The 25,639-nt window shown below is 46.9% G+C and overlaps 1 protein-coding gene across 2 annotated transcripts in view; it reads right to left on the bottom strand.

The window, feature by feature from the left end:
• The window catches only part of LOC142568058 (SH3KBP1-binding protein 1-like), a 177,421-nt gene that overhangs the window by 85,727 nt on the left and 66,055 nt on the right, over positions 1-25,639 (bottom strand). For both annotated transcript variants that reach the window (XM_075678142.1, XM_075678143.1), the window contains exons 10-13: positions 23,063-23,268; positions 12,886-13,001; positions 7,359-7,449; positions 2,588-2,704 (exon numbers count right to left, since the gene is read on the bottom strand). In XM_075678142.1, the coding sequence (XP_075534257.1) occupies positions 2,588-2,704; positions 7,359-7,449; positions 12,886-13,001; positions 23,063-23,268 (530 nt within the window). The remainder of the gene's footprint in view (positions 1-2,587; positions 2,705-7,358; positions 7,450-12,885; positions 13,002-23,062; positions 23,269-25,639) is intronic.

The following is a 25,639-nucleotide window of genomic DNA, read 5'->3' as shown; positions in this document are numbered from 1 at the left end:
GGCCATCCACTGGGCATACAGCCGCTTCACGTGTGCCTTGAACGGCTTGTTCAGGCACACGTCGAGTGGCTGTAGCATGGACGTCATGCCGCCAGGTATTATGACGAGGTCGGTGCTGGTCTCGGCAAGGCGAGCCTTCACCGCATCAGTGCAGTGGCCTCTGAAGGAATCTAGTACGAGCATCGACCGGCGTGCCAGCAAGGCACCTGGTCTTCGCTCCCAGATTACTCGAAGCCAGTCACCGACTAGGCCACTGTTCATCCACGAATTTTCTTCCGCACGCACAACGATTCCTGGGGGCAGTGGAATGCTAGGTAGCGTCTTGCGTTTGAAAATCACATACGGGCGCAGTTTCGTGCCGTCAGCCAAAGCGCATAGCATGACTGTGCAGCGCAGCTTGGCATTTCCGCCGGTCAGCACGCTGACTGATTTGGAGCCCTTTTTTTCCATGGTCGTGTCCATCGGCATCTCAAAGTACACAGGTGTTTGATCAGCATTTCCCACCTGAGACAGCAAATAGCTGTGCTCCTTCCGAAGTGCGATCACATATCGTTGAAAGTTCAACAACTTTTCCTCGTAGGCTTCAGGAAGCCGCTGGCACATGGTTGTTCGCCGCCGCATAGAAAATCCATGTCTTCGCATGAAGCGCTGAAGCCATCCACGGCTTGCACGAAACTCACGTGGAATGTTCAATTCCCGGGCCAACTTCAGGGCTTCCATTTGCGCCATCTCAGTCGAAACAGCGTGGCCACGACTTCTCTGCTCCTCAATGAACTTCGCAAGCTGCGTCTCGAGGTGGGGGTACGCGCCAGTCTTCGGACCCCGAAACGCTCGCCTGTTCCGGTTCGTTGCTTCGAGACTCTCTTTTTTCTTCCTCCAGTCGCGAATGCACGACTCGTCGACGTCATGCTGTCTTGCAGCAGCTCTGTTGCCGATTTCTTCGGCAGCGGCTATAATCTTTAGCTTCTCTTTCGCTGTGAAACACTGCCGTCGAGTCGCACTCATGATGCCAAAACAAAGCAGGCAAACAGTGCAAACTGGGGTAAGTACACTAAACAGCGCCTAACGCGAGGCTCAACAATGCTGGCCTTTCGTTGGCCCTTCATCGGCTTGACAAGCGTCGATGACGATGGGGATGGCGGACTACACGGGGAGGCCGCCGCACATTGCGGTGAAGCCGACCCCCCCCCTCCCAAGGAAAAAATTCGCAGATAACCCGCACCCCCACTTTTTAAACGCGTTTTTTCACATTTTGGTGCGGGTTATACGCGAATAAATACGGTACCTATCAAGAAAGGCATCAGGCAAGGATACACAATTTCTCCAATGCTATTCACTGCATTCTTAGAAGAAGTGCTCAAGCTATTACACTGGGAAGGCTTAGGAGAATAAACGGCAAATATCTCAACAACCTTAAGTTTGCAGATGACATGGTGGAGTTCAGCAACACTGGGCATGAATTGCAACAAATGATTGAGGGCCTTAACCGAGAGAGCGTAAGAGTAGGGTGGAAGATTAATACGCAGAAGATAAAGGTAATGATTAAAAGCCTGGCAATGGAACAAGAATTGATGATCGCCATTTAGCCTTTACAGTCTGCATAGGAGTACGTTTATCAAGATCCATTACTCGATGGGGACCAAAGTTATGGTAAGAAAATGTACAGAAAAATAAAAAAGGTTGGAGTGCCTACAGGCATTACCAAATCCTGAGTGGGAGCTTACCGCTGTCATCGAAAAGAAAAGTGTACAATCATTGCATTCTACTGGTGCTAATATACGAGGCTTGAACATGGAGGTTAACAAAGAATTTCAAGAACAAATTAAGGACCCCGCAAAAGGCGATGGAACGAAAAATGTTAGGCAGAACATTAAGAAGCAGGAAGAGAGCAGTGTGGATGAGAGAGCAAAGGGGGTTAGTCAATATTCTAGTTGATATTCAGAGAAAAAAAATGGAGCTAGGCAGGCTATATAATGCATAGGGCAGATTTCTAATTGCTTTAGACGCAATATCTTTTCATAGAAACCTTGTATAACATTTCATTTAAAGGTGCAGCAAACTTCAGTTTGTTATGTTGAACAGTCTTGCTGGAAACGCAGCATAAAGGTAGCTAGTACAGCATTAGAGTGAACCATTATAGTTACAGAATAGGTGCCAAGAGAGGGGAAGCACAATTGAGGACAGCAGAAAATTATGTGGGGTGAAGAAATTAGGAAATTTGCAGGCAAAAGTGGGAATCAGCTAGCGCAAGACAGGGGTAATTGGAGAGTGCTGGGAGAGGCCTTCATCCTGGCAGTGGACATAAAAACAAGCTGATGATGACGAACAAATATTTTCGGTGAAGGTAAAGTCTGCAGTCTTATTTAGGCTGATTGCAGATACGAGGTGCATGTTACGTTTTCGTTTTATAGGTCAGAGGCATGTTACACTACGGTGCACTTTATTTTCTTATTTTCAATCCAGAAAAATTGGGTCTGCATTAGATTCAAGGGCACGTTAAAATCGGGTAAATATGGTAAGAAAACAAGAAGTGCTATCATGTGTTGCAAACATAAATGAAGAAGGTGTGAGTGAACGGGATACAGACTGGTCTTTGGGGTGAGGTAGACACTGATGGCCGTGATCGGGTCAGCTGACGGGTCCCGGTAGAGCTCAGTCACCAGCAGATCATTGTCTTTCATGCGCAGCGGGAACTTCTGCATGTCTGCAAAAAGAGAAACAGAAGAAGGATGCTGTGATCTGCAGGCCGATCTAGCCTTATGAGAGTAGCCAACAACTGTTCCGCTCAAGCTCCGCCTTTTAGGAAAGAATGCAAAAGCTATAGTTATGTTGCACACTCTATTATTGCGGAATGCTCACACTGATGCTGTTGCCTGCATTACTAAATGCAATGACTTTCATTACCATCTTTATCAACGACAGTCGAAGCCATCTCATTCTATAGTCCAACCCTCAGGTGAGGGTGATACATTGTCAAATAAACTGGCGTTCGCTTAAGGTTCAAAAGGTTATAAAACATATAATGATGTCTCGAGACCGTTATGGGTCCCTTGTTCACGATGAAGACGAGTGCAAGAGGGAGTGATTATTTATGTGTTAGGTCGAGCAGAGTATGCATGGATATCACGGGAAGATTGCCCCACATTCAGTTAATCTTGTTTCTAGTCGTTTGAATATGTACAGATTCTAAGAGTAGTCTTGAAGATACGCGCTTCTCGACTATGCTTACAGCATCCCAATTGATGATGTGGTTAGTAGTCATGTGATGATGCGCCAAGGCATTTGAACTTGCATTGCCTTTCCCGACATCGTTCTGATGCTGCTGAATTCTTTTAAAATTTCCAGTATCGCCTATGTAGGATGCGTTACAACTCTTGCACGGAATCTTGTAGATTACCCTGGAAACCTTGACCTTTCTAAAGGCTCTTTCACATGTACGAGCTTCTGTCTCTGTTTGTTTGTCGGCCCGTGTGCGATTTCAGGCCGTATGTGCCAAAAAATCTTGCCAATGCCTCACTGACACCTTGTGCATAGGGAACAGACTGGCAGCAAACGACACTGAAAAATAAGGCAATCACGAAGTAATTACATGAATAACAAGAAACATTTTATTGGGAGAACTTGCACCTGCAAAAAAATGGACTAACTGAGCAGAGACAAATGTACCAATCAGAGTAGCTGTCGGTGAATTACAACTGAAGTGGCTCTCGACCGGCCATTATTTCTACACTACTCAACAATTTCTCCATGACGGGCAAGTACCATGGTGAATGGTCATCAAGGAGCTGGAAACCTCGAGTTGGAAACGCACTTTAATAGGATGATATCAGCACAGCTCCAAGGACATGGTGGTTGCATTGATATATATTTTTTAACTCTGCAGTTTTACGTGTGGAAACCAAGATGCGATTATGAGGTACGCTGTAGTGGGGGACTTCGAATTAATTTTGACCACCTTGGGTTCTTTAATATGCACCCAATGCATGGTATATGGCCATTTTTGCATTTTGCCGCTATCGAAATGCGGCCATCGTGGCCGGGGCTTGATCCCGCAACCTCGGGCTTGTTGCAAGAGAACTGCTTGTTGGCCTAGTTGGTGCTTCCTAAAAGACGTTCTTTTTTCTTTTTGTGAGCGTTTTCTGAACTCGCACCTAGTGTCGGCACAATCGCCAGCTATATTGTTGCAATGACTTGCCATGCAAGATACACTGGATTCTGTGTGAAGAAAGGAATGACAGCGCCCGAAGTGAGTGCCCTCTTTGGCCATGTTGCATCGTCCTGGGGACAAAGTAATCGCCTGTGCAAGATACTGCGTTCGGAGCTTTGGTGACAAATACATTTGCTTAATGATTGGATAAAGTCGTATTCGTATACAGTCGAACCCACTTATAATGATACCGGTTTTAACAATATATCGGTTATAACAATAAGAAGCTGCTGCACCGTTGACTTTTGTATGTTTTCCATGGTGAAATAACATGCTTACTACAATGCCCCGATAGCGCATTATCAGTTATAACGATGAAGTCTGGCTGCTGGGTGTCTGAGCCGGAAGCTGGTCAAATGCAAAATCTTCGAAAAGAAAAAAAGAAAACAAGAAATTCGAGCCGCTGCATGATCCGTTCCAACAGCCACCGTGCGCTCATTTTCAAGTCTTCTCTGCGTGGCTCTCTCCCGTCACTCTTCCACCCCTCCGAACACGAATGGGCTGCACCCATAGCTCTATGCCGCCCTACCCTGAGAAACATAAAGGTTCTGAGTGGTGTTGCAAGCGTCGCGGGTCGCTTTCTTAGTCGCGATGATAGATTGCATTTTTTACAAGCACTGCTCCAGGAGCGCACATGTAAGCGGCAAACAGAGGCCTCAGGAGAGCACATGAGTTTATAGTAAAGCAGGCAGCGCAGGATCTCCGGGCACCTATGGGGTAGCGGGGGGGGGGGGGGATCAAAGCTGGAAGCAGGGCGGTCCATGAATTGGGGCCGCAGAGGCAGAAGCGTGCCAGGGGATGTTTGCATAAAAAATTGGCTGTCCGTGATAGCAGACAGCCGATCTTATACACCCCTGGCACGTGCAGGCCTCGGCGAGTTCCAATCCACGGACCAGTCCAGGTTCTAGCTTTGGTGTCCCCTTTGCCGCTTTGGTGTCCTGGAGGCGCTGCCAATAATGCGAAATAATGACATGTTACAATTAGTAAAAAACACAATTGAATAGACATAATTACATGCAGCCACCAACTTGCGATGCTAATTTCAGCACTACCGCGCGCTGCAACTTCTGCAACACCAGTCAGAACTTTGCCTCTGAAGGTACGTCGGACAGACTTGTAAGGCGCTCTGCCTTCTAGATTTTCAATATATGCGGCCCGGGCTCTACTATGGTGGAAAGCTATGATCCACCACGACTGACTTGGAATGAGTGCCGCAGGCTCGAGACAGTCTGTCAGACACAGTGGTCGCCAGTGTGGGCACCAGGGCTTGCTGCTTCACCTATTTTACCGTGCTGGCAGCCAGCGTCTGAGCGTAAACAAATTCGACCCCACTCCACAATGCCGGAATGCCTAGGGACAAACACCTACAACACGCGCTAAAGAAACCTCCTCCATAGTGCCTAGGCAGAGTCATACATTCAAGGAGCAAAAGCCCCAGGATTTTCTCCCTCGCACCTGCACAGAAACGGCTTGCAATCCCTGAAATGAACGTCTGGTGTGCTCCCGCAAGGGTTGCAGAAGATAGTGCCAACTTCCCCCCCCCCATCCCCCCCCTCCACAAGAACCACTTCCCTCACATGTTGTTCTCCCTCACGGGTGGCAGAATCAAGTGTCTTTCCTTTCTTTAGATCACTATCATCAACAGCACCATGTTGCTCGCTGGCTCCTCATTCAGTGCAGTTCTGCAAAGGGCTTAATCGCTCGCTTTTGCTTTTGTTGGTTGTGTGGAAGTTGCTCCTGGCCACGCGATTTCTCAACTTCCATTGCGAGCGAAAAGAAAGCGCACGGCTATAGGTTTGGAAACTAAGTGCTTCTAACCGATGAGACAATCGTCACGAATGTGCTTGCATCGGATAGCGATGACGATGACGGCAGCAAAAAAGCGACAGGGTAGGCTGCCTCAACGTTGTCCTCACAGGAGGCCCGCCATGATTCAGTCCCTCCGGAGCTTCGTTTTCATGAAGAACCTTCCGCCGCACTACATGGAGCGCTTGGATGCCTTGGAGAAGGATGTCGGCAAGCTTTGCGTAAAGCATGCATGGCTGACAGACATAGGCTTTTCTCGTGCAAGCCAGTAAGAAGTACGTGCCAGGATACTTGTCGCTATCTCTCCTCAGCGTTTCTTCTAGATTTCTCAAGCCAACAGGCTGCCGCAGCAGCCTTCTCGCAATTTTTAAAAGGCCCCTTTTGGGGCCACCGAAGTGATGCCTCGGCAGTGCTCACATATTGCTTGCCATCCGTGGCACCTCTTTGCAGTTGTTACAGCAGTGCCATTCTTTAACGCCGACAGCCGTGGCTTGCTACACGCGATCGGAGCACCCAGGAAGCAATTACACGAGGGAACACAATCAGCAGCCGGGCGGAGGAAGGTGGTGGGGAGGGGCACTGGCCTCCCTGCCTATATAGTTTTCTCACATCACCTATGCCATCCCCTATTTTGATTTTTTCATGCAATCCGGTTATAACAATTATCGGTTATAACAATGGGATTTTCACGGCACTGGACTATTGTTATAAATGGGTTCGACTGTAGTTCATTTCAAAAAAGATACTGTTTGGTTAGTGGAGAGGATGCTGTAAGACATCTAGACGCGTGATCCATCATATGACGGAGTACTGGTGCCACCCATGTTGTCTTCTATGTGTCTTCGTTTCCTGTGTGTTTTTTAACTTGCGGCAAAAAACATGTCTTTTAACCAGGGCTTAGCAATGCAATGCCAAAGCCACTTCGCCACCATGGCAGGTGGTCTGCATTGATGTGTACAAGTAATGCAAGAACTTCAAAACATAAAACAACATAAGATGTTGCATGAGCAATCATAACAAAATAAGTAAAGCAGGCACATCAGGTGGCAATATGAACCCTTCAGTTTTTGCACAAATGCAATGCAAGGTTGCTATTTTGGCATCAGTTAAGAGTGACCTTCAAATTACTCGATACTTGACTGTCCCTGCAATTGACGATTTGATAGAACATTATTTGGCAAGGTAAAAACATGATTAGCAAAGTGACCAATATCAAGAAACGCACATTGCGATTTTGGAATTTGTACACATCCCGAAACTCAGCATGTTGTCTCGACTTTTGTTTGCAACCACTTTTACTAAAACAGTCAGGGTTCCTTGAGCCAAGAAGTGCCCCCACACTCACCGATGTAGTAGATGGAGCCATTGCTGCAGCCAAGAAGCAGGATGCACGAGCCCGCTGTGTCGAAACTGGTGATTGGCACCACATCCTGGATCTGAGAGTTAAATATCGAGTGAATGCCCAATTCGCAATAACAACAACCCTACCAAGTATAAAGGTTTCAATGCATGATTCATTATTGTTCTAAAATAACATTTAATGCATATAAGCAAGATCTTAATGCGTATAAGCGAACTGCCTTTCTTGCTTGGCATGTGCTCTTGTCTAAAGCATATAGACTAACAATAAAACACTACTTGTACAAGAATCTTCATTTCTTGCCATCTGCTGCTAACAGCACATTTACCACACTTACACGATTGTAAGTTGACGGGAATGTAAGTTGACCACCCTCCTTCCCCTATACTACATGTCGGGAAAACTAAATAAAACGAGGGCATAGTCATGGGCGCATTAAACGGAAATGTATTAGTACCTGTCTACTTGTTTTCACTTGTGCTATCTTCATCACTAGTGCTGCCATTCTCATCACTGCTGTAGTCCCACAAACCAGCCCTCACCATAAGCTTCGATAACAAAGCTCTGCTGGCTTTGATGTTTGTCCGGTGTAATCCTGCTTCCAAAGCACAGACCCGGCCCAAGTTGCATGACCGTGCCGCACATCACTAGTAGGAACTGATCGCGCATTTCAGTGACGTACACTGTAAACTTGGCCTCCAGCTCCAGAAATCATTTCGACTTCGACTCGCAACAGCCTCTTCGCTTGCTGTTACGGATCAAAATTTCACCTCACTGCAGGCACCAGTCTCGGACCACCCATTCCAAAATATCGAACTTGCAGCCCGCCGGCAAGTTGTATCTTTCTTTGGCGTGAAGAATGGCAGTCCTCTTGAATGTTGCCGTGAACGAATGCTGAATCCTTATTGTACGCGTAGCACTCATGACGATTGATGAAGCAAGATGGTAAAACAAAGCAGGCAGTCAAGTCAACCACTCAAATAAAGAGCCAAGGAGAAATGCATGAGTAGTGTTGGCTCTTCCATCAAGTATCGATACTTACCCGAACTGGTGCCATTCCGAGTGTCGGTGCTGCTGCAACTGGTACAGCAGCCTTTGTATCAACTATTGACACTTTTGTGGGTGCTGTGTGCACAGTAAAAGTTATTAAAAATTAAAAAATTATTTCATACAAGTGCATTGAATACCTGAATGTTACATCTAAAGCTGTAGAGAAAACAAAGTTGTAACCACACCACAGAGCTCCTGATATATCATTTGACTCGTTTCTATTGGCAGTACCATCCTTTGTACTAGAAGTTGGATTGAGCAGCATTTCGACGGGACACACAGAAGAGAAACACACACATCGGCTATTAACTAACTAACTAACTTACTAACTGGGTTGTTTGTGGCACATTTCCTCTCTTTCTGAGAGAGCAGTGTAGAAAGGATTTGTGCTGCTTCGTCTTTATTGCAGCTTTTTTCTCTCTCTCTCTTCCCCGGACGCGTAGAGCACGAGCATGGGGGACGTGGACGCGAAGCAGCTGCCACCTGTTTGTGGCGTGGTATGCCATTTTGTGATGCTCTTCATGGCTTTCGCTGTCAGTGCACGGATGGGACATGCTGCGTGGAAATGGTGGCACATACGAAATCGCATAGGCAAACTTTTTGCCCCGTCTTGGCATTGTTCATTTCAGTGGAACTTGACAATTCAAATGTCCCAATTATTCTGCATGGAAAATGGTGTCCACCCGGCAAAATCTTGGTTGTTATGCTCGATATATGGTGAATATATATATTGGCTATATCGAACTTGCAAAAAAACGCCTATCAGTTTGTTATAGAGCATAATTCGATATAAGCCTGTTAAAGAATTGGACATGATAAAAGCACATATGATTTATAAAAACGCTTTATTGATGAAACTAGCTTAGTTTCGCATGAAATAGTCTTGTATTTTCTTCTGCTCGAGCAATTTCACTGCCTGTGATGCATGCATTTCTCCTCATTGTCTAAAGAGTCGAAGCAGCTGAGGCCACAACCTTCCACATTCAGGCAGAAGCACCGGACTAGTGCGAGTGCACCAATCACTTCTGAGGATGTGGGCAAAGCACCGTCGTTGCTTTCCTCATTGTGCCCACTTTAACTTTTGCTTAGTATGATGTCAGCAATGTAGTCTTCGTTTTGGGGCTCTCCCGTGGTCGCGACACCATCATCTGCACTCACAAACTCATCGAAAGTGGATTCGTCAACAATTTCTGGAAATTCTGACAGCTCGCTCCAAGCTTCGGCAAACCCGGCAATAACTTCATTGCACTCATCAGAATTTAGACATCACCAGGCCCAGGGTATCTGGTACGTCTGAAGCAGTTTCGGATGAACCACTTATACACGGCCGTGCGTACGTGTCGGGCGCCGCAGGCCCCGGGTGGCGAGTTTGTCAACTTTAGCCCTAATCTCCCCCTTATTCTTCAAGATCGTGCTGAGGGTGCTTCTCAGAATCTTGCACCCTGCGGGGACATCCGACTTCTCATCGCGTTCTACCCGGTTTATGATTTCAAGCTTCACAGCTAAAGGCAAATTCTGCCGCTTCATCACAGCAACACTGTGGGAGAAGGCCCACAAGGTGCAAGCACAATGAACCAGAAAAGCAGCGAGACAAGTCGCACTTTCGCCATCTTGCACGATGAGGGCACAAGAGCCTCCGATTGGCTGTCTGAGCAAGTGCTGCGGGTGGGCCAGGATAATTTTTTGCAGGCGGGTGTTGACGGCTCGCCTGGCACAGCGTGGTCGTGGTAGGAAGAGTGGTTGGATAAAGCCACACCACTGGGTTTCCCCGCTGCTGTGTGGGAAAGCCAACTTCCGGGTGCACTTTTGCCCCGCTTGACGTTCGATATACCGATTGTACCGATTGTCGCTGCTATTTTTGTTCGATGCAAGCGTAACTTTTGCTATATATACTCACTGTAACTACCGTATTTACACGATTGTAAGTCGACCCCCTTTTTAAAATTTGAAAGTCTGAAGTTGGGGGGTCGACTTACAATCGAAACCAAAACATGGCCCCGCCAAAAAAAAAGCCATACCAACGAGAGCTACAACGTAGTTACAATTTTATGTTTGCTCTATGGCCCTACCCGTATCTTTTCACTATCCCGCGTGTTTGTTCGCTTTTCGGAAGGGTTTTTCAACGTTTTTGAGAGTCTTACAGTGCATGCAACACTCATGGGGGGGTGTCGATAGTTGATAAAAGCGCCGCTGTCCCCATTTGCGGCGGCACCCTCAGAACGGCGGCGCTTGCGGGGAGTATCGGTAGTTCATGGAAGAGCAGACACTGCTCGCGGGTTTCTCTTTCTCTGTTTAAAGGCATTGGTATTGGTTTGACTAACTTCTTGACGCGCTCCACTTCGGCTACGTGCTACTTCTACGCTTCCCTAGTCGTCATGAGTGCTGTAGGCCCACTAATCTTTCGGCACTCGTTCACAGTAGCGTTCAAGAGGGCTGCCATCCTTTACGCCGAAGAAACAAATCACTGCGGAGCTGGCCGCAATTTCGATGTTTCTAAACGGGTGGTGCGAGAGTGGCGACTGCAGCGAAGCGAAATTTTCACCTGTGTGACGGCAAGTGAGAAATTTCCCACGTGCCGAAGTGTGGACGCTTTCCGGAGCTGTAGGCTAAGCTTGCGGCGTACGTCGCTGAAATGCATGATCGGTCCCTGCCAGTGAAGTGCGACGTGGTCATGAAATAAGCCCGGACCTCCGCCTTAATTTTAAGGTTCTGCTCCGCCGTGAGTACAACGAGTGGCTGGCGGCAGAAGACTGCGAAATTACGCCAACCGGACCTGTCAAAAGAGCCTCCTTGACGGCTGCGTGTGGTTGGGTGCATTTGGCGTGGGCTGCTGTTCTGCAAGATGTCCTGGTGCGGTCGTTTGCCAAATTTGAAATTTCGCTGGACCACGACACGCTGTGGGACCGCAGCAACGATGACGATGGCAGCACTAGTGAAGACGAGTAGTCCAATGACCATGTCAGCTACTAATAAATTTTCGTTATCGAATGCGCCCTCGGGTTTTATTTTTTTTCCGGTCAAGTGATATGGGGAGGTCGACTTACATTCGAGTCGACTTACAATCGTGTAAATACGGTATACCGTGTTCAGAAATTGTTCGATATCCAGAATAATTCGATGTAAACAGGTTCGATATACTTGGGTTTGACTGTGTACGTCTTTTTTCGTAGCTCTAATGCATAATTTGATACTCTTAAGTTGGCTCATCATTATAACCAATATATCGTTATATGTGCTATCATTATAAATGAACTGCACTGTGCATACAAGTCTGGAATGTGGCCATCTTGGTTAGGGCGATTTATATATGTGGGAAACCCTGCTTACAGAATTTTGAATAGTGTTCATTGCTCTTTTCTTGCATCAGACGAATCTGCCCTATGTGCCTGCAAATTCTTTAATTTCACCGCACCACCTGCTATATATTTTTTTAATTAAGGCCGACAGTTTTCTTCAAATAATCATGTACCAAACGCTAAGGTCGGCTTAGATTCGAGGTTTTTTAAAAATGCACCAGTTTTTAATTGAAGCTGCTAAATATGGTGCATGCTAGCACCATCTAGAAAAGCCAGTATCACAGCCGCTACTGGCCGCACCAGTAGCCAACGAAAGTACACGAGAGACGTCACTATTTTGACCTGGGTCGTATCGGCGTGTGACGTGACGTTATCGTAATGGCCCCAAACAGGCTATGCCACTACAGTGTCGCTTTCAAACGAAAAGTTGTGCTAGTCACAGAGGCATCGTCAAACCTTCCAAGCGGGTGGGATTTCGGCATTGATGAGGAAAATTCCCATCGTTGGAGGGGGCAATGGGGGATGCTTTTTGCTTGCACCACAATAAGGACGCCATTTACCGGACCACAGGAGCGATGATGACGTAGAATGAACTCGGCATGTTCACATTAAATAAATGCTGTTTTCATTTTGTGAATGGTGTCCTCACTTCTTTGTTTGGCCTACATTCGAGGTAAGCTTTCTTTTTTTTCTTTCCTGGCTTTGGATTTTTGGTGGTTGGCTTAGAATCGGGGCTGGTCTAGGTGCGAGTAAATACGGTAATCCTGTGCCAGTTCTAACTGTGTTTGCATCCACATTATTAATCTAATGGAGCAAGGGCTTATCTGCTCTACACTAACACATCACCTGCTCAACATCAGTTCTTTCCTCTTTATCGCAACATGAATATCAGCTATCTTAACCTGCTTCCTAACCATACTTTCCTCTTCATGCTGCCTAATGCAGCACTTACCATTATTTTGCTTCCCTGTTCAATGCGCAAACCATTTTCAGGACATTGACGAGTGGGTGCTCAACATAGCTGTTTAGTTTTCTGCCGCATAAGAAGCCAAACTATGTCTTTTTAGAAGTGCTGCATCGCGTGCATGTGCACTGCTGATCGAGATGTCCTGCACTGAACCTGTAATTGTGTGGTCAGAGAGAGACGTCAGGGAGAGAGGGCCTACCTGCCAGTGCTGTGTCATGGCATGCCATACGCCCACTTTGCCCAAGTGGCTCAGAGCAACCAGTTGGCTCCCAATGAAGAACAGGCTATCCACAGGAACACTCAGGTGGAACACACCTGAACACACACAACAGCGGGGGTGCGTGACAGAGCCTCAATCGCAGTCAAGGATCAGTGCCGGAAAAGACAGTGCTACAAGTGAGTGGGACAGGCACTACCGCCCTGCCCACTACTCCTGTAAAACAAAACCACCTAAGGACACACTCTAGACTAACCTGTGGCATGAATGACAATGAATAAAAAAAGAATGCCATTATGGTACATTCAACTAGTTAAACCTCAATATAATGAAGTCAGTAAAATAGGCAATTTCCTTTGTCATATTGAAATTTTGTTGTATTGAAATTTGACCGTTTATGCAAATAAGTACAGTCGCTGATCTTTCTTACACGAAAAGGGGCTGCAGAATTTTCCAAATTATTGGGCAATCGATAAAAGCAAACTTGAATGAAAAAGCAATTCATTTTGATGAATGTGGGAGTCGGTGACAAATTATATGGTTTCATGCCACGTCGGCAATATCTTCACATCGGCAGTGCAAATTAAGCGAAGCCAGCCACGCTTTCTCGTGCACTCCTTTCCCCTGACTTATAGTGCCACCCAGACTGGGACAACGCTATCATGAAAAGTGCCAGCAGTGGGGAGCGAATGCTTTGTCTGCCTCTCGTTCCAATGGGTCACCAAAACTTGAGGTTACGCAGCCTCCAATACTAAATGCATGGGAAGACAGATTACATGATGCCACACCGCCTGAGCATGCCCACTCTTTGCACATGCGGCAGATTACCTCTAAAACAGGGTGCGCGGCCATTTATGTGCTCAGACGCACTTACAGCCATGTGCAGCCATGGCCGAGATGTGCTCCAACTTACCCGCCAATCCCCCCCCCCCCACCCGTGCTTGATCGCATTCTCGTAAGCTTGCTCCCCTCCCCCTCTTTCAGTTTGCTTGCATAGGAAGGCACCACTCGTGAAGCCACCATCTTTCGTCTCACTCTCGCGCATTTTTCCTTGCACCTAAAACACACAGCGCACAGAGCACGATAGGATCTTATCGCACTTGGACTTTATGCGGAACATGATGCATCTCCACTTCGGCTGTCGCTCTTTTCGCACGGCACGCGATTTGAGAGGTTCGTTTGCAAGCAGCCGCTTGTAAGTCCATCATTTGCCCATCTGTGTTCGCAAAAGTTTTTATTTATTGTCTCGGCATTCCTCTGCAGTGGCAGTGATATTTCGTTATACTGAAATCCCATACAAACACACTTAATTATTTGAGGTTGTAAATACATGGTGTTCCATGGACAAGAGGTTATGAAAAGTTAAATACTTTGTTATATCCAGAGTTCTGTTATATTAAAGTTCGTTATATTGAGGTTTACCTGTAGTTCCTACCATGCTTGGACTCAAGCTTGCAGCGATGCAGAGGCTTTTTGACATCACAGACAGAGAAAACACACCTGAGCTGAACATTTATCCACTCCCAAAACAATCAGAATTGCCACGTGACTGGAATTCTGTTGGATCTGGGTCATGTTCCTAGCTTAAAAGCAAGATTACCTCCAAGTGCTCTGAATAAATCAGGCAAATAAAGTTCCAAGTACTCAAATTCGGCTGGTCGAGTGTAAACCATACCACAAGAGCTCTCAAAATTCACATGCTCAATGTGCCACTAAATCATTGCTTGCATTGCATTAGATATTTCACTGAGCATTGTCATTTCCATCAGCACTGCTTTATGTACCATGACACCCCTAGCGTGAGGTGTCCAAAAGACACTACATTTAACGACCAACTTCACAACAAGCACCAAGCACCGCCATGGCTGCATTAGCAATAAAAACACTATGTTCCAGTCAAAGCAAATGTGCATATAAGACTGGAAGACAAGCAGTGAGGAAGCTCCACTGTGCTCCTAAACCCTGCTGTGCTTGCCAAGAAACCAAGTAGATGACCAAAGCTAAGGAGTGAAGATGCTGCACTTGTATTAGAGCACCAAGTATCCTGGCACCGTTTGAGATCGCTTTGCCTGCCTAGGCACCGCTTTGTATCAGGCGAACGACGAGTGGTCACTCTGCCTGCCGATGTAAACAAATGCACTGGTCAGTGCTTTGGACTGTGAGCGGCTTTTTTGCAAGATGCAAATGCAGAAAGTCATGCTCCACATCTTAGTGCTTCCCTGAGGACAAGTAAAACAACTAAACTAGCAAGCAGCATGCATAGAATGAGTGGTTAGGGCTACCCTTGGTCTTCGTTTTGCAACACGATAGCACATGGGCGCTGGCTCTCGTGGTGGCGGGTCAAATGCGAATGGCAGTTCATGGCTATTGAATTCATCAGAACCATAACTGTCAATATTTGACAGATACGAGGAGCTGGCACAGCTGACATTGTCACCCAAAGGTCCGGTGCAGTCACGAAGCAGTTGAGTGTCTGCTCTTTGCTGGTTTCATTCGCCCAGTGGGCGAGACCTGCATGCCTAGTGGCGCGCCTTCTCCGCGGGGGACACTTGGGACGTCACACGATTGCTCGGCTGCTTGGCCAGGTTTCGGTTTCGTTTTTTTTAGCTTTTTTGCTTATTTAAAATAATCTTGGAATTTGCAGAACAATTCTACTATCAGACGCGTGACAGGGGGTTCTTGGGAACCTAAATATTCCATTATCTTGACATGGTAAAAAAATCGCCGGAGTTGCCCTTTACAGCAGTTCTGCAGTCAATACGATCTGCCGGCCTCACCCTAAAGCCGAAGAAATGTCATTTTTGCTTTGAGGAGCTAGAGTTTCTTGGCCATATCTTTAGTCACGCGCGTGCCCGCCCGAATCCTAACAAAATCGCTGCTGTCGCACAGTTCCCAGTACCTTCAGATAAAGAGGCTGTCAGGTGCTTTCTGGACCTCTGCGTGCATTATTGGTGTTTTACTGGAGACTTTACTCACATTGCGTCACTGTTAACTCGCCTCACGAGAAATGACGTTGCTTTTGTGTGGGGTGACAAAATGCAAGCTGCATTTACCGATTTGTGGAACCGTTTACAAAAGCCCCCTATGCTTTTGACGAGACAACTCCTACAATGTTTCACACTGATGCCAGCTATGTTGGTCTCGGAGCCATGCTTGTGCAGTGCCAGGAGGACACAGAAAGAGTGATCGTCTATGCAAGCAGAACGCTCTCACACACCAGAAGCAAACTACGCTACTTCTGAGAAGGAGTGCCTCGCCGTCGTGTGGACGGTTACAAGATTTCAGCCATCTTTTTACGGTCGGTCGCCCCTTCAAAGTTATCAGCAACCATTATTCACTCTGCTGGCTCACAAATCTTAAAGATCCCAACCAGGCGATTAGCACGTTGGGGCCTTAGACTGCAATATGACAATCTTAGACGGATATGACAATCATGTACAAATCGGGGAAATGCCATACCGGTGCTGACTGCTCGTCTCGGTCACCCATAAAGATGGTTCCTTCTTTCAACGCAGAGGAGACAGCATTCCTCGGTATTCTCGACACGTCTACCAACGCACAACTATGTGACGACCCTGAGCTGCTTGGCTTGGTTAATTTCCAGGATGGATGCACTCAGACTGCACCTAAGGCTTTCGCAAGAGGATTGTCATCGTTTTACTTAAGGAACAAAGTTCTATGCATAATGAACTTCTCTTCGAGTGGATCCAGCTATTTGCTCGTCGTTCCTACTGCTCTTCATTGTGAAGCACTAGGAGCATGTCACAACGAGATCTCTTCTGGGCATCTAGGATACATGCGAACACTGAACAGAGTTCGACAAAGATACTATATTATTGGCCAGAATTTTTCATAGAGAACGTTGTCCTGAGACATGGCACGCCGACCATCGTCATAACAGACCGAGGCACTACATTCACAGCCACAGTTTTCGATCATGTCCTGGTGATCAGTGGCACGACTCATTTAAGGACAGCAGCCTACCATCCACAAACAAATGGACTAACAGAGCGCCTGAACAAAACACTCGAAGGCATGCTTTCAATGTGCGTGAATATAGAGCAAAAAAATTGGGATGAGATTCTCCCTTATATCATGTTTGCTTATAACACGGCCGAACAAGAAACTACACAGAAGACTCCCTTCAGCCTTATCCACAGACGGGAGGTAGGGACGATGCTTGATGCCATGCTGCCACACGAACCTGACATTGACACGGATGCCGAGGCATTTACGTAGCGTCTAGAAGAAGCCAGGCAGCTCGTATACATGCAAATACATCGGCAGCAAGAGTATGATACAGGTCGTTACAATGCTCATCATAGACCTGTAACTTATAAACACGGTGACAGAGTATGGGTCTGGACACCTATACGAAAACGGGGACTATCCGGGAAGCTCCTGAGGAGATATTTCAGACCCTATAACGAGCTGCGATGGCTAAGTGACGTCACATACGTGATCGTTCCAGATAGCCCCTACTGTACAAGGTGCCGACAACACCGTTCTAACTTGTGCACGTAGTGTGCATGAAGCCCTATGTCAGCGAGTGACTGCTGACGGACTTTCCTTTTCACCAAATGAACTTTATTGTTTAGCATTGGGGCGATGCTCCTTTAGAGAGAGGGAAAATGACGTGTGCTCTATTTAGACACGTAGATGACGATGAGAATATGTGCTTTAACAGACTCCGTGTAATGGGCTTGGGGGAATTCAGAGACGAAGACGACATCTTTGTTTTGGTGGTTTTTGAACAGGCTGCTCTGCTGTATTGCTCAATATGTTGTTGCTCTCTCTTGTTCACATTGAACCACAACAATATAGGTATATACAGTCACAAATGAAATTATTGGACTCCAAAAATTTGGACTTGATGGATATTCCTGGCTTAACAAATGCACTGTAAAGGTTCTCATAGAGCGACCTCATTTGTGCGGCCTGATTTTTCTAATTTAGGCTTCAAGGTTCGATTTTCCAGACTAAATCGCTTGTTCTGAGCCACGACTCCCCGATCTTGGAGGCCGCCATGTTGAATATTCCACTGGCTTGGCTTCTGGTGGCTTGCTTTATAGCCTCCAATATTGGGAGGTGCATGCTATCAATAGAGAGCATGCTCTATCCTCAGGTTTCGGAGGCCATGCGCACTCTTCGCTGGCTGACAAAAAGCTCCAGCAGAAGGTTTTTTTTTTTCAGCCATGTTAACGGCACAGAGCCTTAAGGATCAGCGAAGTCTGGTGGACCGGACCAGGGCCGTGGCATTAGCCAACTACTTTCTGGACTGAGAGAGGCGCCCACCTAGGGAGACTAAAGAACACTCCTTCACTGTTGTACACAATAAATGTCTTTTTCTCCTCTTCCTCAGTCAGCACTATCATCAAAATCACTTGGTGCGAAATATTTCTTTTTTTTAAGTTTTGGTCACCATTCTGCACGTGGTCTTTGTGTGTATTTGTGCAGCATTGCATTTGTGTGCTCGGTGCCACCTGGTATGCCTTCGTGTGAGCCAAGTGGTGTGAAGAAACATGGCTCGTTTCTTCTATCTCCATGGCAGTCTTCATTCCTGAGATCACCAATGCGGTGACGCTCTTGGCGACAGTGTATGGAGACACTAGAGAGGACATCACTCTTGCACAAATCCAAGCAAATCTGATCGCCTCCAAGCATAGCATGAGGCAGGGCATTATTAGAGATTTAAGCTAAGCCTAATAAATGTTATTTTTCTGGGCTGAACAAAGTTTTCGGACTATTTTTCGGTCCCCATAAGGTCTGAAAAATCGGTCGGCAACTATATAGATATTGTAAAGGATGAAGGGCATAAGGAAGTGCAGGCAGTAAAAAGGAACGGAGAGAAGAGGAAGACGATGAGGCAGAGTAAATGAGCTGTTCTGGTGAAGGGCTGGCTGTCTGTTTCTTTAAAATGGCACAGTCGTCGAAAGCACAATTGTAAGAAGGAATGCACGAGTCCTCATGGGTCCTCAGCTTTCCGTGTAACTCCTGCCAAGGAACACCATACATGCTTGCTTGGTGATGAAGCCCGCTGCCCTACCATCATTGCAAGTACCGCTCGCACTGTCTGGGGACAGCTCCAGGCCTCCACGGTGGCTCCGGTGCAGGATAGCACCAACGATCTTGCTCGGGCCATTGCCATGCTAACAAAACAGCTTCAGGATATCACTCTTGCGCCTTCCCATCTGTCATAGTTTGCACCACGCTTACCATCCACACCCACAAGAGACCGCTTTGACTTCTAAGCCACCGAAGAACGCCGTCCACGTTTCCTTGGTGGCAGATTCCACAGCCGTATGTACCACGACCACTGCGATGTCTGTGGACACCACCCGACTTCTTGACCAGCTGGTCAGTCAGCCTGGCAGAGACCATACGCTTCCCACAGTATGTTGTCGGCTTCCCAGAGTCTGTTGTTGTGGACCTACTGAGGTTTTACAGTTTTGCTGATGATGCTGACCTTTGGGAGCAGGAACTCAATGCACTAGGTGACCACCATGTTTGGCCAGATAACAAAAGATGGTTGGTTGCAGCAAACAGAGTTCATGGTGGAGCCAAAGCATGGGACAAGTACGAAGGCGTCAAGCACTGGTTCTGGCCTGAATGGACTGCATCTCTGATGGCTGCTTTCGGCTGACTCTCCTCTGCCTACAGCCAGTCCGACCAGCACTGTCCCTTGAATGGGACTCGTGAGGGGCATCGCCTCGACGCTGCAGCCGTGCCCTACAGCTACACCACAGACAGGTTCGCAGACCTGCCTAGCCATAGACAGCTGCTGCAGGCAGTTAATTTCACTGTGGGTCTTGGACTCTGCGTTGTTATACGGCACCTCACCATCCCTGCCACATACCGAGACCACATCCCATTTCTTTCCAACCCCATTCCCCATCACCCTGGCAGTTGGTGATGTGGCCCTAATTTCACCATCACTTTGCCACATGGAGGCACCAACTGCTCTTTTACACAAACAATCACTGCAGATGCACAACCACTGCAGTACCCCTCTGTGGACTCAAGCAATGAGAAGCTTTCTGAACCATCGGAACCTTATCCTTGGATGTCAGCGCAGCTATTGGCCAGAGGTGCAGCGGTTCGCCGCACACCGAGTGAGGTCTCTCCGGAAGAAGCCAAGGTGACCAATACAAGTGAGGTCTCATTTATTGAAGATCTGCCCACGGAATTGCCCTTTAGTCCACCTTCAGACAAGGATGACTCTGTAGCATGTGTTTCTCTGCATGTTGTGTTGCCAGCACAAGACAGTGCCTTGCGTTGACGGCGCAAGACTTGCGAAGTCAGTTCTTCACATGACAGATGAAGCACCACCAGTTCACACCTAAAGCAACAAACATGCGCACAACATCATTGCCTACTCTGAACCACAGATGTTCCTGCCATGTATGTCAACGAGGGAACAACGGAGCTGACATGTGCATAAACATTCCCTTGAGGCAGGCAAAACGGACATCGCCTGTGTTATCAGTATCCTGTGCAATGTCAACAACGCCACCTGCTGCTTCGGCAAGAAGGCAGCTCCAAAAGCCTCGATCTGAGTGCAACAGTCAGTGCCGACCACCAGAGAAGGTGTCTGCGCACTAAACGACTCAATGACGATGACTTCTCCAGTCTTATCGACTGTGGTTTTCATCACTCGAGCACACTCACGCCAGAGCCGATGCCATGAACTCCATATGCCAAGTCCTATTCAGCGAACCGCGGTGGAAACATGCAGCGTGGCCGAGTGTAAAGGTTGCAGTGCACAAGGCGCAGTGCGGGCAAAAAAATAGAAGGGAACGGAAAGAAGAGGAAGACAACGAGGCAACATAAAACACATGTTATAGTGGATGGCTGGCTGCCAGTTTCTTTACAATATATATGCATGTGTGTGTGTGTGCGCGCGCCTCTACCATGTGACCGGCTTTCCACACTTCACAACATATTTCTGTAAATACAGTAGAACCTCGTTGATATGCTCCCGTTACGTATGTTTTCCCGGCACTAACGTTTGCAATCAAAAACACAAAAAATGACCTAATAAAGTTATGCTCATTTTTTACTGGTTCATATGTTCCCCGAAAACAAAATTTTTTGGCCCCAACATTGAATATGTTACCAAACTGCAATCGTATGATACATTTTCCAGCCACTAGGTCCCATGTAAACAAGAAAATGTGCGAGGCATGCGCGATCGAGAACAGTATATAGCTGCACGCCAAGCAGCTTCCCCGCAATACTTGCCCCCCAGTCTCACGTGAAAATGCCAGCACGAATTCAGTTTCGCATTTTGGTACCAACAAATCTTCTCTGGGGTCATTGCGCGCCGCACTCACAGCTATCACAGCCAATACTATTGCGATAAGCATCTTTGCCTATCTATTTCACACTGCGTGGTGCTGTCGGAAGCGTAGATCATGCGTTTAATAGGCGATAACCAAAACACACCACTGTTTCCTGCTGCAGACTGAGATCATATACGTTTTCTGGCTCCTAGATCCTATGCAGACAAGAAAATGTGCAAGCATGCACGATCGGGAACAGTATATAGCCTCCCGCATCACGTGAAAACAACGGCGTGCACAGTTTCTTATCTCAGTACTATCAAATTTCTGCCCGGGTCGTCGCACACCACATTCACAGCTATTGCCGCCAAACCTACTGCGATAAGCATCTTCACCTATCTGTTTTACAGCACATGGTGCATTGTGCAATTGGTAGTGTACTGCACACTTTTACTAGGCGATAGTCCAAAACACACCATTCCGTGCTGCAAGCAGCACGATGTGGGCATCACGTTTCAGTTTGGCAACATCCGGCGTTGCCCACCGGCTCGATTTCGTTTCAGTTTCCCCTTGCCCTCTTAAAACACCACAATGCGTCTCGGGTCGTCGAAGCACAACCAGCTCAACGAGCATCAGCGTCTCATGCTGCAACGATTCGCGCAACGCTTTGCATTACGTAGATGTCAACAATAGTTGTACCTGCAAATTTCTTTAGTTCTTTGGATCGTATGTTTCCCCGGTTAGTACATTTACTTCTCGCGGTTTTTTCCAAAACCTATGAACAAGGTTCTACGGTATATATGCACACGCACTTCAACCTTGTTATAACAAGACAGGATATAATGAAATAATGGATATAATGGAGTACATTCAATTTCCTTTGAAATGCACATAGAGATCCAAGTATGTAAAACCTTGTTTTAACAAAGTGAAATTGTTCTGCCAATGGATATAGCAAACCAGATTCGTCTCCAAAACCAAAATTACTAACCGTTGTGCACCGAGCATCTTTCAGCAGTTAGAAATTTCCGCATCGAAGATATCGTCGGGCAATGCTGGTCTGTCTCACCACGGCGCGTGGCGGTGCACAAGCAGCACTTCTTTCTTATCTTATTGCAGCTCTCTCTCACGGCAGCATGTAGCTGGCGAAGCTAGATGCACCATCCGAGGCTGCGATCTCGGAAGCCACGCCTGGCTGCACGTGCCACATATCGGTGATGATGCTAGCACGCGGCGTGTTTCTGCACAGGTAAGCCCTCTGGCATGTTTTGATGCTTCGGATTTGGCTTCTGAACCGGCGCATTGAATGCCATATTGTACCATGTGCCACCTACTTTTGACACATGCATTCGATCTGGAGTTACAGCCCGGTAAAACGCCTCGGATCCAGCTACCCATCCGGCTGCCCATCTGGCTGCCATTCCAGTGCGTGGGATGCCGCATCGGATGCTGAACCGTACCGTGTGTCACTTACTTTTTTTTCTCATGGCAGGCATGCAATCCGGCGTTACATCAGAGCAAGTTCGGGATGTGATCATTATGCTAAAAAAAATAATAATTATAAACTCACCTGTTGATTGGAAAAGTGGGGGGTGCGTTCATTATGCGAGTAGATATGGTAACAAAAACTCAAATCAATCCAAGTCGAATTAATAAACTTCTACTGCAGCTGGTATTGTTGCATAATAAAAGAAGCAACAAATGCCTTTGTTCTGCCTGTGCTATGGTGTTGTCATTTCGTTCATTATCAAGAGAGCTTTAGACTCCACAATATGCTTTGTCTCCATAGCTTTGACAGCATGGCCACAGAAATAATGTCTGCAAGCTTAAGTAAGCAGATTCCGATTCCCATGCATCAAATAAAGCGGAGTGAGTACCAATCTCAGCTCGTCCGTTGCCTTCCTGGGCGATGCTCCATAGTCGCACCTGGGACCCGTAGGCAACGGCCAGCATCTTGGCCCCACTCTCAGGTGCCTGCGCCGACGCAGTCGTCACCACTTTGGCATTGAGTGCGATGCGCTCAATCACAGGCTCCAGGTAGGGACTGGTGAATGCCAGCTGCCACCCGGTCGAATCCTTCAGCCTGCACGTACACAATTTGCTCAGCGAGGCAATGAAAGTGTTGCTTGATAACACTGTGCATACAGTATTTATGTTGGGTTGCAATTGGGGCCAGTTGGTTATACAGTTACACCTTGATATAATGAACTTCATTGACAAAAATCTCGATATTGTGACATATTATGACATATTATTATTATGACATATTATGGCTTTGCATGGCTGTCGGCGCTGCTGAATGCGTATGCAGCCCGCAGGCCCTGTTTTAGAGGTAATCTGTTACGTGTGTAAATAGTGGGCATGCCAAAATGGCGTGGCATCTTGTGTGTTTTCTTTCCATGCATATAGTAGTGGAGGTTGTGTAATCTCTAGTTTCGGAGACATGTTGATGCTAGAGGCAGATGAAGCAATTGCTCCCTGCTGCCAGCACTTTTCATAACACAGCTGAACCTCGCAATAACAAAATCGGCGAGGAACACGAAAAAATTCATTTTCGCGAGAGTCTCGTTGCGAAATGAGACAGATAGGTAATGTGTCGCAAAATGAAACTTTACTGTCAAAATTCCTTTAGCCTACATTGGCAAGCTTTGTTCGAGGATAGAGAACTTCACTGTCGACAGTGCAAAGTGCGCCACATGCATCGATCAGCAGTGGCGGCAGCACTGCCGTGGAGCAGCACTCTCGGTAAATTGCTTTCCGGAGATACAATCCCTTTTGCGAGATTTTTGTGTAACTTGGCGCTGCACACAGAGCAACAGCACTCCACGCATGCAGTGGCATTTCTTCAGTGCATGTTGTCGCCCATAGGCGCCAATGCGTCCGGGGCCGAGCGCAAAAGTGATCGTACCCCGCATACCTGAAGGCAATTGATCGACATTATGGATCCTTCACGCAAATCTACATCTGGCGCTGAATCCGCACGTGATGCCTGGTGAGTGACACCAAAACCAGCACTCTTGAAGCAAGGGATGCATATTCCCAAATGATCGCTCAATCACGGCCCGATACATGGCACTCCATGCTGCGACCGCCATCTAAAGTGCCATAAACATTCTATGTTGGTGGGACGTAGATTTTCCTGTTTTTGCTGTATTTTTCTCACCGAGCCGCACATTACGCATTGTGCTAGCTGTGCAAAAGCTGTCGTCAAGTGTCGGTAGCAACATGCGTGCCGCTTCAAATGGGCGATCAACAAACAAGGTGGCGGCTACGACGTGTTCCCAGTGCACACAATCACTTCCGGCGCTTGGTTGTTTTTGTAAAGAAAAAATGGCGGCACCTATACAAGTATAATGTGGTGGTATTTTATGCAATTTAAGTGCAAAGCAATCGCATTTCAGCACATTTTGGAGCCTGCTAGCCTTGTGAAAGTAGGTAATATGTGGGGTTATTTTACGGCAAATTTCGTTGATGTGGGATTGTAGTGCAGCGACAATTCGCTGTCATGAGGTACGACATGCATTAAATCCTATGGGCGTTCACCGGGGATACAAAAATACTTCGTTGTCGCGAGAATTTCGTTGTCATGGGATTTCGTTATTGCGGATTTCAACTGTAGCGTCTCCTTATTGCAGAGACAACCCTATCAACTGCGGGGACAGAGTAGACACGAAGCGTCGCTGGCTTCGCTTCGAACCGCAGTTGTGCAGATAATGTTGACAAAGCATGAAACCGTATCTTTCGTCGCTGACTCTCCAATCCAACAAAATGAATCTTTTTTTTTCATTCAAGTTTGCTTCATCTCATTGCCCTATAATTTGCAAAATACTGCAGCCCCTTCCACGTATACTAACTCTATTGACCACTGTACTTACTTGCATAAAAGGTTGAATTTCTATATAATGAAATTTTGACATGTCAAAGAAAATTGCCGACTTTGCTGACTTTGTTTATCAAGGTTTAACTGTGCACTGATAAGAATAATCTTGCTGTTTTGCACAGGAAAAACTTTGAGACACTCTTCGATTTACATTGTATAGCAGGTTCCATGGTGTTTTAAATTTATTTCACTGCAAAACAGCATCTATACCGAAAACAATGTTTACTTTGTTTACATATGGTGTTTTGGCTCATGATTGCTATGAATTGATTTTTATGTATCATGACTGCTTTCCTATGCTGCCCATCTTACTCTATATCCCACTTGGGCTATGTGAGGTATATTTAGGGTTGTGTGAGGAGGAGGAGGAAAGAACTTTATGGTGTGCCCTGCGAGTTGGTGGGGAGGGCCAAAGGCCCCGTCTAGGTGACGGCCAGGAGTTCTCGAGTCCTGGCGGCATCCTCGGCCCGCTGGACGGCCCATAGTTGATCTTCGAGGGCGGGGCGGACCAGCGCGGCTTCCCAGCGCGTGCGAAGGCTGCTGCTAGAGGCCTCGTTTTCTTTATTGTTATTTA

This window comes from Dermacentor variabilis, unplaced genomic scaffold (genome assembly GCF_050947875.1).
Source record: "Dermacentor variabilis isolate Ectoservices unplaced genomic scaffold, ASM5094787v1 scaffold_16, whole genome shotgun sequence".
NCBI classification, from domain to species: domain Eukaryota; kingdom Metazoa; phylum Arthropoda; class Arachnida; order Ixodida; family Ixodidae; genus Dermacentor; species Dermacentor variabilis.
This window is presented reverse-complemented; position numbering and strand designations above follow the sequence as displayed.